Raw genomic sequence first — 12,096 nt, 5'->3', positions numbered from 1 at the left:
ACCAACAGTGCAGGAGGGTTCCCCTTTCTCCACACCCTCTCCAGCATTTGTTATTTGTAGACTTTTTGATGATGGCCATTCTGACCGGTGTGAGGTAGTACCTCACTGTAGTTTTGATTTGCATTTCTCTAATGATTAGGGATGTTGAGCATCTTTTCATGTGCCTACTGGCCATCTGTATGTCTTCTTTGGTAGAGCCTGGAACCTTCAACGTCAGAAGATCCTTCCAGGCCCATCCTCTCCAGGCTGACCAAACCACGTCCTTCTTGCAGAAAACCCCAGGAGTGGAGGGGTAGAGAGATGGTCTGAGGAATGGAGCTATGAACAAGCCATGCACCTGGACTGTGGGTGTTGCGGGCAGCCTTCTGTAGGGAATCTGGAAGCTTTCCAGTCCCGGGTCTCCACTGCCCCGTGCTGAGCTGCAGGCCACTGTGGGTGGCTGGCTCTGAGCAGCCTGTCTTGCCTTGCTTCATTCCACCCAGACTGTGGCGAGGCCCCCAGGACGGTCCTCTTCTGTTGCCTGGAGGCTGGTCTTTGCTTGTCGGACCACCAGTTATTCTTGGAATAACACTCAGCTGGGCGTCTGCTACCCTCCCTCCGGCTGCAGATTTGTGTCATACAAGACACAAATCTCAGAGCAGGAGGGTCTGGAAGGACAGCCTCGTGGTGAGTGGCTGACAAGGAGGTCCTCCCAGGGAGGCCTGACGGTACCTTAACCGAGCCCTCGGGGACGCTGTCATCCAAGTGGCGTGAGGCGGGGGGAACCATCCTGCTCCAGCCCCTCAGCTGCTGGAATGGACTCAACTAGGGCGTCTCTACCCACTAACAAAGCAGCCGCTGCCCTTAGCTGACTCTCTGTGTACCTGAAACATGCCACGTCTCATTCTTACAAGCCTCCAGGAGAGATAATAGCCCCAACTTCACAAGTGAGGACGCTGAGGCTCAAAGAGATCACCTGACTTTCCTGTACTCGTGGAGACCGTGTATGACTGAGACTGCCCCCAGAGGCAGGCGGGGCCCCGCGGTCCTGGGAGCTGAGCGGGGCTGCAGGTCACAGGCTCGGTGCTTGGGCCCGAGTCCCAAGTCCCCACACGAATGAGCAGTACTGACTGAGGAAGGTATGTGGGCCGTGACAGACAGTGGCAGGCGACTCAGTGCAGCATGTTAGAGGAAAGCTTGCTCCTTGCCTGCCCTTTCATTTGTTTTTTTAACTTCTCACCACAATAGAAACTGCTGATCTGCAGGTGTGCAGCTATTCTAAGAGAATGAATGGCTCATGTTAGATTCCACGGACGGCACGGGGCCTGCCCCCCACTGCCCTGCCCCTCGCAGGCAGCATCATGCTCTGGCTCTTCAGGCTGCTGCGGCCGTCTGGCCTCCCCTCCTGTCCAAATGAGCCAAACCAAGCAGGCTGATGGACTCCGAAAGTTTCAAATGAGTTTATAATGAACTAGGGTGCAACACAGGAACGTCCATAAAATATGTATGACAGTTGAACAGATCCATTGTAGAGCAAACACCTTGTAATGGATCATGAAATAGAACATCACTAGCATGCCAGGAGCTGCAAATGTCACTTTCCATCTACAATCACACACCATCCTGGCTTCACTGCCCGTGAGGATGCCAGGAGCTGTTGACACAAGCGCTGATGAGGACTCTGGGGCTCTGGACTTGGTTTCCAAAGCTGTGAGGAAGGTGGGCCAGGCACCCGATCCAGATAGATGGGTCGATCTGCCTCTCACACCCAGAGCCGGACTGAGGTTAGGCCAGGTGGGCAGGATCACTGCAACATTTCTGGGACATTAGGACACTGTGCTGGGAATGAAGGAAAAGATACTGACCAGAAGGCCTCAGAAGAAGGACCTGCCAGAGACTCCATTCAGCCAAAAGGGACAGAAATCTGAACACCAGTGGCTTAAACAACTAAGGGGTTTGTTTTTCTCATATCAGGGGAGCCCAGGGCTGTGTGACTCACGGTACCATCGAGGCGCCAGTCTCTCTCTCTTTCTGCTCTGCCACCGTAAGCCTGTGGTTTTCAGCCTTGGGTTCATTGCTTTGTGGTTGCAAGGTGGCTTCTGCAGATCCAAGCACTTCATCTGTGCTCAAGGCAAGAAGGAGGGGGAAGGGCAAAGGGCCAAGAGCAAAGCCGGCTGAGTCTTCCCCCTCCGAAGGAGTTTTCCCAGGAGTCTCTTCCAGTGGCTTTCACTTATAGGTGTCAGAACTGGGTCCCCAGCTAACCCTGACTGCAGGGGAGCCTGGGAAATCAACCTTTTAAAAAAGCTGGTCACATTGCTACCCTGAGAATAGACATTGAGAAGGAAACCAGTAGTTCTTCCTCAAAAAAGTACTTTGGGTCAAGGCAAGGAGACCCCTCCTCCTCCCACTCAGCCCCATCCCCGCCAGCTACCTTCTAAGGATGCGGGGGTCCAGCAGGTCTTTTACTGAGTGAGGGTGTAAGTGCGGGCCAGGGCTGACTTACTGAGGACTAAGAGAAGGCTGGGCTCCCTCTCGGGGTCCCCCTCTCAGTCCTTCCCCCACACAGCTGATTTCACAGCTTCACCACGAAACCAAAGCTGAATAAATATTTTAAAGTATTATTGAATATTTTTCCCACCAGTGACACATCTGCTTGTAAATGTGCTAAGAAAGACTAGGCAGACAAACTAAGTGGTGAGACTTGGGTGAGAATATCTAAGAAAGTCGGGGCACAGACACCCTGAGGCAGGGGGAGCTGTGTCCTTGTCGGCTGAGGCCCAATCCAGATCCAGAAAAAGAACGAACAGAGCATTATATTTATCAACCATCCATAGTTAGCCTGTAGATTTTTTCCAAGCATGACAATATTATTTTTCCTTTTTGATTTGTAAGAGATCTTTACATATTAAGGATCTCAATATGTACAGAGTATCTCACTGTAAAGGGCACCACGTGACTAGGAGTCAGCACCCAGGCTGAGGGTTCATTCAAGGGTGGGGCACTGGACACTGTGGGGAGAAGGGGGCCTTGCAGTGGGGTCAGGTCTCCTCCTCCCCACTCCCCACTCATACACAGGCATCACTCCAAGATGTACATTCAGAATTTGGGACATTGAGACACTTAAAAATTGGGATACTTCACGTAAAAATATGGATCTCTGCCTACGTTGAAAAGTTGGAAGATCTAGCAAACAAGGACCCCACATTCCCTTACATCAGCCAGCTTCTGCAGCAGAGACCCCAGTTACACAAGAATGTGCTTCCCGGTCACCCCAGATCTCACCAAGCATCTTCCCCCTTGCATGGTTAGTTTCCTTATTCTCAACTACGTCCCACAATTGCGTCCTGGAATTTGAGTTTGCAACCCCTAACAGCCAGCAAATCCTTCAGTTGATATACAGATTACCTGGAATGGCAGGGGGAGCTGCCCAGGAGCCCACGGCCTCTAATGGCTTCAATCAGGGGCTCCTGGGACCCAGTTCTGATTGAAATCCTCTCTCATGGAGATTTACAAACATTGCTAACGCCATTAATTACAGGGCCTGGGTGGGAGAAAGGGTGTGTGACTTGAGTTGAGGTCACCTGGGAGCCTGTGAATTTTGCTGATCCTGGGCTGTGGCCCTGGAACTCCTGGCCGGGCAGGGAGATGCCCAGTCTCCTGGGTGTGGTGGGAACCCATGTCCTCACGGGGAGAGGAAGCCACCACGGTGGGTGAGGTGAGAACAAGAGGTTGGGCATCCTGCCTGGGCAGAGGTGGCTACAGATAGCTGCCGCAGGCTGGTGCCTGGCCCAGATGCATCCTCTACGCCCTTTCTGCAAAAATTGCTGTCATGTGCAGAAATGTGCGAAGTCTGAGAGCGGGTGCTCAGAAGTCCCCCTACCATGGGTGTGCAGGCAGCCCTCGAGTCTCAGCCCAAGCCCCAGCCATGTACATCTTTCAGGCAACTGAGGATTTTAAAAAAGAGGTGTTTTTGATCTACAGGTGGCTGTGGTTTGAGCAGGGTGGCGGGAGGGGACTTGAGGTGCTCTTGTCTTGCTCCAGGCCTGGCCAGGGAGCCGGGCCTGCCTGGGAGGAAGGGACAGTGCTGTGGTGCGCAGGCTGGTGGCCAAGCTGCAAAGGAGCAAGTGCCACAGGGTCTGCCCTCCCGCTGCTGGCCCCTCCTCTCCAGCTGCCGGGACAGAGCTCCCCACATCTCCCCTCATAGCAGCCCCCATCCCCAACCTCAGTGGTGTTCTGCCTGTTCCCTTTGCCCTCTGGGGTGTCTCCTGCCCCAGGGATGGCCCAAAACAGGGCCTGGACCAGTAGGAGAGGCAGGTGCACGACGGGGCACCCTGGCCAATATGACACAGCCCCCGGAGCACAGATTGGCACCCCTATCCTGGGAACACAGGCCCCCATGCCCTCAGGATCACCATCTGAGAGGTGGGGCTACATCACTGGCGCTCTTGGCAAGAGGACAAGAGGGGGCCTGGCACTGAGAGGCCCTAGGCCCGCCGTGACCGAGCAGGAGGCCAAGCCACGCTGGCTCAGCTGCCCTGGGGCCCACAGCGCTGGACCACCCAGGGCTATCAGATCGCTAACTGAGAGGTGGGACTAAGTCACCCACCCTCCTGCCTAGGGGAGTCCTGACACTCTTCATCAGAGCAAACACACAAGAGATTGAGAGGCTGGCCGGGCACGCCCTCACCTGGGTCCCCTGTAAAGGATGTAATATCAATTCAGGACGTAGCTCTTTCCCCCGGAGCTCACAGAGGTGCTCCTGTTCTTAGTCCAAAAGTCCAACGCCAAGGCTAGGGTCTCAGTGTTGTCCCCGGGGTGGAGCCAAGCACCACCTCCCCCCAGGCACCCTTCCCGAGCCCCGTCCTGGGAGGTCTCAGGAACGGGGAGGGGTGCCCACTGTAGGAAGGTGGCTCTGCAGCATGCCCTTCAGCATCTGGGGCATCTCAGAGAGAAACAGACCCTCCATCAGCCAGTAGGAGTCCCTGGGGGGAGGACAGCTCAGGCATCACACCACCCCACTCAGGACGCCCCGCGGGCCCCGGGCTCCCCCCGCGCACGCCCCGCTCCCTGCCCCGAAGCCCCCGGCCGCTCCCCAGTAGTAGAACTCAACAAAGTGCCCACCGGGCACAATGAAGGGGTGTCCTGAGTAGATCAGAGAGAACTGCTCAGGGTGGCTGAGGACCTCTGGCCTCACCTGGAGTCAGGGGAGAGGGCACAGGGAGCCTAGGACCCATGTGGAGTGGGGGCTGGAGGAGGCTGGGAAGCTGGAGGCCCTGGCAGCCGCAGGCTTTGGAGCCTGGCAGCCCGGGCTTGGGTTCTGGCTCTGGGGCTGCTCAGCCGTGTGGCCTTGGTCAAGGCCGGGCCATGGGGAGTCTGGTCTGCTGGTCCCCACATGTTGGCCTCTGGCATCCCAGCAAGAGCACGACGGTGTGCAGGAGCCTGGACCGCTCAGCCCAGTGCCTAGCTGGGGGGGACCATTTCCTCCATCTCCCAGTGCCCCCCGAAACTCGGCTGCCACTGTGAAGCCAAGCCCAGAGGATCAGGGCCCCCCAGTTCTGGCCCAGGTGTGGATGAAACCCCAGCACCTTTCCCCAGTGAGGCGGATGTGGATGGACATGGCCAAGGGGGAGCGCAGTAGGACCAGAGTGGGGCTTGCTGTGTCCACATCAGGTGTTTTCTCTGTTCACCCTCTCCCAGTTCTACAACCCTGAGGTGGCTTTACTGGGAGAGAGTCAGCCTGTCAGGGGTTTGGCAGGGAGGAGCGGAAGGGGCTCGGGTTTGCTCCCACTGGGTGAGGGGCTGGTGAGGAAGTGGCCCAGGCTGGCACATGACCCTGGAGCACTGCCCTGTGCCAGTGGGTGCCAGGGCCCTGGGGTCAGGCTGGAGGACAGGTGCTGTGCAGCTGGGGGCAAATTGCTGCCCTCTCTGAGCCTCAGACAAAGGAGAGAAAGTGCATGATAGAGTGTGCTGAGCACAGGGCTGGGCCAGGATCAGCAGTAGCAATTATCATTCCTGAGCAGAGGCCTCACCAGAGGAGCTCAGGGACAAGGGAGTCCCGCAGGGGAGTGAACAGTCACCACGTGGTGTAAAGGGCAGGACACGGGGCAGCCTGGGGGAGGCTGGAGAGGGCTTCAGGGAGAAGCTGAGGAGTTAGAAGTAGATGTTTCCGTCCTCCCCCTCAGTTCTTTCTAGAGAGTCCTGTAGGGCCCGAGTAGGGGTTCTGGTTACTCCTAAACCCAGTGCCACCTGGGAGAATGACTCCCAAGCTGTGAGGTACTAAAATTTGCAGAAACCAAGCTAGGCCGCGCTGAAGGCTGGCCTGTGAGACAAGGAGGAAGGTGGCTGGTTCAACTATGGCCTTCAGCGTAAAAGATCCGGAAGTTTACCCCATTTACCACACTCCTCTCTGGGCCGGCGGCTTCTCTGACTTGGGCAACGTGGACAAGGCTCTGAAATACCTGGAGGCAAGGGGTCAGCAGGGCGGGCTGCTACCCTAGGGGCAGGGCCACCTGCTCACTCCCTGACTCTGACCTGTGACCTCGGGCAAGTGGCAGCCACACCCCACTCCGCCCAGGGCCTTAGCCTGAGGGTCCCACTTCTGCCACCAGGGGGCAGCTGTGAGCCAAGAAGAGAAAGCCCCCAAAGGGGACACCTGGCTTCAGGAGGGCCCAGCCTCTTGGCTCCCTGTCCGGCCCCCACCTACACTCATGGTAACGTCTGGAACCTTCTAGGACAGCCAGATCCTCACCTACCAGAAGACAGGCCAGCAGTGGGACTTCCCCAATGCCTGGGCCCCCTGCAGGACCTGCTCATCAGAGGTGAGGCAGGGATGGGGCCTCTCCCAGGGCCTCAGCCCACGGGGGTAGAGGGTCCGCCTGCCTGGCTCTGGGAAGGCGTGAACGAATGAGGTAGAGGTCCTTCTCTGGCCCCTCTGCTCTCCCAGCCTCTGGCTCAGCAAACACTTACACCTACCTCCACCCGTCAGGGGAATCGGCCCTCCTCTCTCCACACCCAGGCCTGGATCGGGAGCAGGCTGGCCCCCGGCTCTAGGAGGGAGGTCTTAGCGCCCGGGCCTCTTTCCCTCCTTGAGGAGAATAAGGCTCAGGCCTCTGCTCCCCCTGGGATGGGGGCTCTGGAGATTCAGGGTCCTGCCTGGGGTGGGGTCCAGGTCTGGCCAAGTCTCCTTCAGCCAGAGCCCAAGAAGTGGCTTTCCAGCTGGCCCAGAATTGGATCCGAACCAACTGTGACATCTACTCCAAAAAGTCAGCCATGTATGAGAAGGTGAGCTGCCCCTGAGCCCAGTCCCTCGGGGTCCTCCTCCCCACGGTGAGATGGAGGAATCGTCAGGCTGTGCAAAGCCCAGGCCCACTCAGCTGGGGACAGTGGCGGCACCTGGTGGCCATTCTTGGGCACTGCAGGGGTCAGAGCTGCTGGCCAGAACAGCTATTCCCTAAGGGGCTCCCATTTCTGGCTTCCCTAGAGGCCTGGCGCTGGGGGGCTGGGGTAGGGCCTGACCTTAGAGCCCGTCCCCTTGTCCCCAGTATGATGTCAGCAACGGTGGACAACCAGGTGGTGGAGGGGAGTATGAAGTTCAGGTGAGTGGGCCACATCCTCCAGGGAACTTCAGGGCTCTGCTGTCCCTGCAACTGACCATGACCTCCCCGCTCCGGGCCTCAGTTTTCTCCATGGAGGTGGGTCCCAGGGAGGAGTCTGACTGGTGCTCCCTGGTACCCCTGGGGCTATGCAGGGCCAGAGCCTCTAGGTGGGGATCCCATACCCCATAAAAGGACTTGGGGGCCTTCCCCAGAGATCTTGCCCCACTGACCTTACCTCTCTCCAGGAGGGGTTTGGCTGGACCAGTGGTGTGGTCCTGATGCTCCTGGGCCGCTATGGTGACCGGCTGAGCTTGGGGACCCACACAGCTGTGCTGGAGCCCCACTGCCTTGCCGCTGCCCTTCTGCTTAGCCTCCTGCTCAGCCTCCTGCCTCAGTGACGGGCCTTCACTCCCTCATCTGGCTCCAGCTCCTGCCAATTAAACCTCCACATGAGTCCCTGCCTTCTCCTGCCTCTTGATCCTTTATCCCTGCAGAGCCCACCCCCACCCCCAGGCCAGTCCTTGGTCATAGTGGAGTGGGGGCAGGGTAGGGACCTGGAGGTCACGGTTGGGCCCTGGGTCCCTGGAACATCTAATAAGGTGGCAATGCTGCACTGTGGGGACACCTAGCTTTCCTACCCCATGTATCCCAACCCCATGTCCCCCAGCACCAGGCCTCCCAAAGACATAGTCCAAATGCTTTATTGTTCTGCTGAGATGCTTACAAATACTGAAAAACATCCAACCTGGACCCAGCAACCACGGCCCAGGGCTGGGAAGGGGGACAGGGAGGTGGGCTTAGTGTTAAGGCGGAAAGGGCTGAGCACAGGCAGCTGGAGGCCCGGTCCTCTGCTCTCCATTTCACCCGCCTTCTGAGGCTGCAGGGAGGGCAACCAGACCTCAGGGCACCGCCTCTGCTGCTTCCTCTCCTGCTCAGGACTTCCATCAGGGAGAATCTGAACAGCCCTCTGTCTGTCAGAAACTCAGCCCTATAACAACCCCAAGGACAGCCCTTCTAGCTTCTTCTCCCATCCAATGGCTCCTCCTCTGGTCTCTAGTTCCCAGCTTCACCCCTTCTGGCTCTAGGCAAGGCACGAGTGGAAGGGGGAGGGCTGGACAGGGGAGCCAGCAGGCTGTGTATCAGGGCCTGGAGACGCAGGCAGGGGGCAGGGAGAAGGTGTTCAGTCCCTTCCCCCCAGCAGGAGATGCCCAAGGGCCTGGGCTGGAGAGATGATGGCACATACCCTCAGACGGGCCCACCGCTGAAGCAGTGGGCTGAGCCATGGAGCAATTAGTATGTAACCATGGCGATGAAGCCGTCACTGTGGTGACCATGGTGATGGGTCTGTAAAAAGGTGATAGAGCTGGGACCTCAAGGATGACACTTCCGGTCTCTGGCCCTTCAGCAAAGTAATAAAAAATATAAACGCAGGACAACAATGGGGTAGAGCGGGGTTTGAGAAGTACACCGCCTGAGCTGTTACCCCACTCTGAATGTGGCTCTGCTCAGCCCCCAAGGCCCCTGCAAAGGGGGCTGAGGCAAGAGGGGATCTTTGGCAGCTTCTGGTACCATAATTAGTCCTTTACAAAAGAGAACACAGGCTGGGGAGCACAGGTGCCAGGTCAGAGCGGAGGGGCCGCTCTGTGACAGCTCCTCAGCCTGGCTGGGCCTGGGGCAGGACCCTGAAGGGTTATTGCAAGTTCTGGGCTCCCAGGAGGCAGCAAAGCCCCCTCCCCAACTTTTATCTCCTGGCTGGTTCTTTAGGGGGCTGGAGCTCAGAAACTCACAGGACGAGCTCCTTAGAGAACATTACAAAGTCACTTCTTGTACAAAACCCCAGTCATGCTCCGCCCTCCAGGGCCTCTGGGAGCACTTGTGTGAGGCCTGAGGCCCAGGGCGTGACTGTCTCCGGGTCGAGTGGAGCAGCAGGCAGTTGGGCCTGGGTCCTGGGCCGGCCTGAGGGTCCACGAGGCCCATTCAGTCAGTTCATGAACTGGGTGTAGCCCTCCGCCCCGGTGACGATGACATCCATCCAGATGCGCATGGCCTCTGCGGAAGGGGCCACCATGTAGTACAGCCGGTCATGGGTCTTCACACAGAAGGTGAGGGCCGGGTTTGGGCTCTGCCGAGGGAGAGAGGAAGGTCTAAGCCAGGGCCCACCCCCGAAGGCCAGGAGCATCTTGCATCTGCCTCGCCCTCTGCCCTTCCTCTCTCTGGCTCCAGGACGCCCTGGAGCTCGAGGCTGAGTCCTAAATAGGCCCAGAGCCCAATCCCCACCACCAAGTGGGCCCCAAGCTGAGACGGTCCCCTCCTCTCCGCTGGGCAGTCCTTGGACCCTGGCAGGGACAGACGCTGCCAGGCGGGGGCGCTGCTCCTTGGTACCCGCAGGCACAAAAGGGAAAGACTCAGTCTCAAAGGGCTGTTCCAGTGAGGACCAGAGTCTCTTCTCAGCAAAAGAGGGACAGATGGAAAAAGCTACAAGTGGGATGCTGGGCCCCAGGACCCCAGAAGGGCAGAGATCAGGGATGGAGTGGGCATCTGAGGCTTGGCGGGAGGGAGGCTGACCTGCATGAAGGCAGATGGTCCCAGCCTCAAACGTCTCCTGTTTACCAATCCTCTTGACCAGATCTAGTCTCTGAGGGCCCCCTACTCCCCTTGTAGCCATCCCTTCTGCACTGCCCACCCCCACGGAGGGACACATCCTACCATCATCTCAGGACTGGGAGGCAAGCAAGCGTACTCACACCCACAGGGGCTTCCTGCTCTCTGCAACCCACCTGGCTCCCCCCTCAAGCCTAGGGGAAGGGGGGGTACTTAGGGGAGAGTCAAGGGTCAGGGGCGAGAAGGGTACAGGAGGCATTAATGTGCAGTAGTTCTGGTTACAGGTATATGGGGAGGGGTACCTCAGTCACCATAGTGAAGCTGAAAAACCTCTTCTGGGAAGGGGAGAGGGAGAGAGGAAGAGAAAGTTTACAAAGAGAAGAGATGGGTCCGAGCCTCTGAAGAGGACAGGCTGGAGGCCGTTGCTCACGGAGCCCTGCTGGGCCCACCCCTTCCCCAGGGCTGTCCCTCTGCCCCTCACCTTGGCTGCACTGCGCAGGTGGTCATAGTACACTTCCTCAATGGCCTGGAAATAGATGACCCCTTTCAGCTTCGTCTCATGCTTGTCTGCAAAGGAATAAGGGCCAGGCTCGTGGACATGGAGCGTCCTCATGTGGGAAATGGAGTGATTCCCAGGACTCCAAACCAGAGCCCAGCAGGGAGCCCAGAAGACATGGTCAGTGTTCAGCCTCACTCAGAATTATGGAGAATGCAAATTAGAACTCCACCGAGATACCACTTCTAACCTATTGGAACGGCAAAAATACACCTAAAATACACAGCACACTTTTGGTAAGTCTGTGGAGAAATAGGTGGTGTAATAAATCTGACAGGTGGGAATATAAATTGGTAAACCCTTAGGAATGGCTTGGCTGCATCTACCAAAGTTAGAAAGGTGTTTGCCCCTCAAGCCAATTTTTACACTTAACGAAAATTTATCTTACACATGTACAAAATAACAAATTTACAAGCTTCACCATAGCAGTACCTATAGTCATGAAAGATTAGAAACAAGCCAAGTATCCATCAAGTGAAGATGGCTAAGTAAACTAGAGTGTGCCACATGATGGAATACATCCAGCTGTTTAATAGAATGACAGAGAAATATCTGATATAGATACAGATTCAGAAATAAACCTAAGGACTTCCCTGGTGGCGCAGTGGTCCGGGAAGATCTCACATGCCACGAAGCAACTAAGCCCATGCGCCACAACTACTGAGCCTGCACTCTAGGGCCCGTGTGCCACAACTACTGAGCCCACGTGCTGCAACTACTGAAACCCACGCAGCTGGAGCCCGTGCTTTGCAACGAGAGAAGCCACCACAATAAGAAGCCCGCGCACCGCAACGAAGAGTAGTCCCCGCTCACCACAAGAGAAAGCCCACTCACAGCAACAAAGACCCAACGCAGCCAAAAAATAAGTAAAAGTAAAAAAAAAACAACAAAAGGTATCCGCCTGCCAATGCAGGGTGCACGGGTTCGAACTCTGGTCTCTGGTCCAGGAAGATCCCACATGCCGCGGAGCAAGTAAGCCCGTGCGCCACAACTACTGAGCCTGTGCTCTAGAGCCTGCGAGCCACAACTACTGAAGCCCATGCGCCTAGAGCCTGTGCTCCGCAACAAGAGAAGCCACCACAATGAGAAGCCCGTGCACCGCAACGAAGAGTAGCCCCCGCTCGATGCAACTAGAGCCGCGTGCAGCAACAAAGACCCAATGCAGCCAAAAATAATTAATTAAAAAAAAAAGAAATCTATAAAATATGCCCAGATATCAATATCTAGATATAGATATATTTGAGATAGAAAGATCTCTAAGATACATGAGCAGGAAGACAAGGAATGTATTGGGTGCTACCTTTTGTGTAAGAAAAGGGGTAAGAATACATGTTTGCATTTGTTTATATTCCCCTAAAGATACTC

At 56.6% G+C, this 12,096-nt stretch overlaps 2 protein-coding genes across 9 annotated transcripts in view; one reads left to right on the top strand and one right to left on the bottom strand.

Annotated features, from left to right (window-relative positions):
- Window positions 1-4,375: 4,375 nt before the first annotated feature.
- TREH (trehalase) lies at window positions 4,376-7,972 on the top strand. The gene is given in 9 exon segments (XM_060105269.1): window positions 4,376-4,566; window positions 5,474-5,624; window positions 6,311-6,354; window positions 6,356-6,443; window positions 6,711-6,768; window positions 6,771-6,797; window positions 7,148-7,260; window positions 7,521-7,574; window positions 7,820-7,972. Coding segments are annotated over 9 exon segments (879 nt in total).
- Window positions 7,973-8,259: 287 nt separating this feature from the next.
- PHLDB1 (pleckstrin homology like domain family B member 1) overlaps window positions 8,260-12,096 on the bottom strand; it is a 45,009-nt gene continuing 41,172 nt past the window's right edge. For all 8 annotated transcript variants that reach the window (XM_060103596.1, XM_060103597.1, XM_060103594.1 and 5 more), the window contains 2 exons: window positions 10,657-10,742; window positions 8,260-9,696 (listed from right to left, as the gene is read on the bottom strand). In XM_060103596.1, coding sequence (XP_059959579.1) covers window positions 9,556-9,696; window positions 10,657-10,742 — 227 coding nt within the window. In that variant the 3' untranslated portion in view covers window positions 8,260-9,555. The remainder of the gene's footprint in view (window positions 9,697-10,656; window positions 10,743-12,096) is intronic.

This window comes from Mesoplodon densirostris, chromosome 7, assembly GCF_025265405.1.
Source record: "Mesoplodon densirostris isolate mMesDen1 chromosome 7, mMesDen1 primary haplotype, whole genome shotgun sequence".
Lineage (NCBI taxonomy): Eukaryota > Metazoa > Chordata > Mammalia > Artiodactyla > Ziphiidae > Mesoplodon > Mesoplodon densirostris.
Note: the sequence above shows the minus strand (reverse complement) of the source record. Positions and strands in the feature narration are given on the sequence as shown.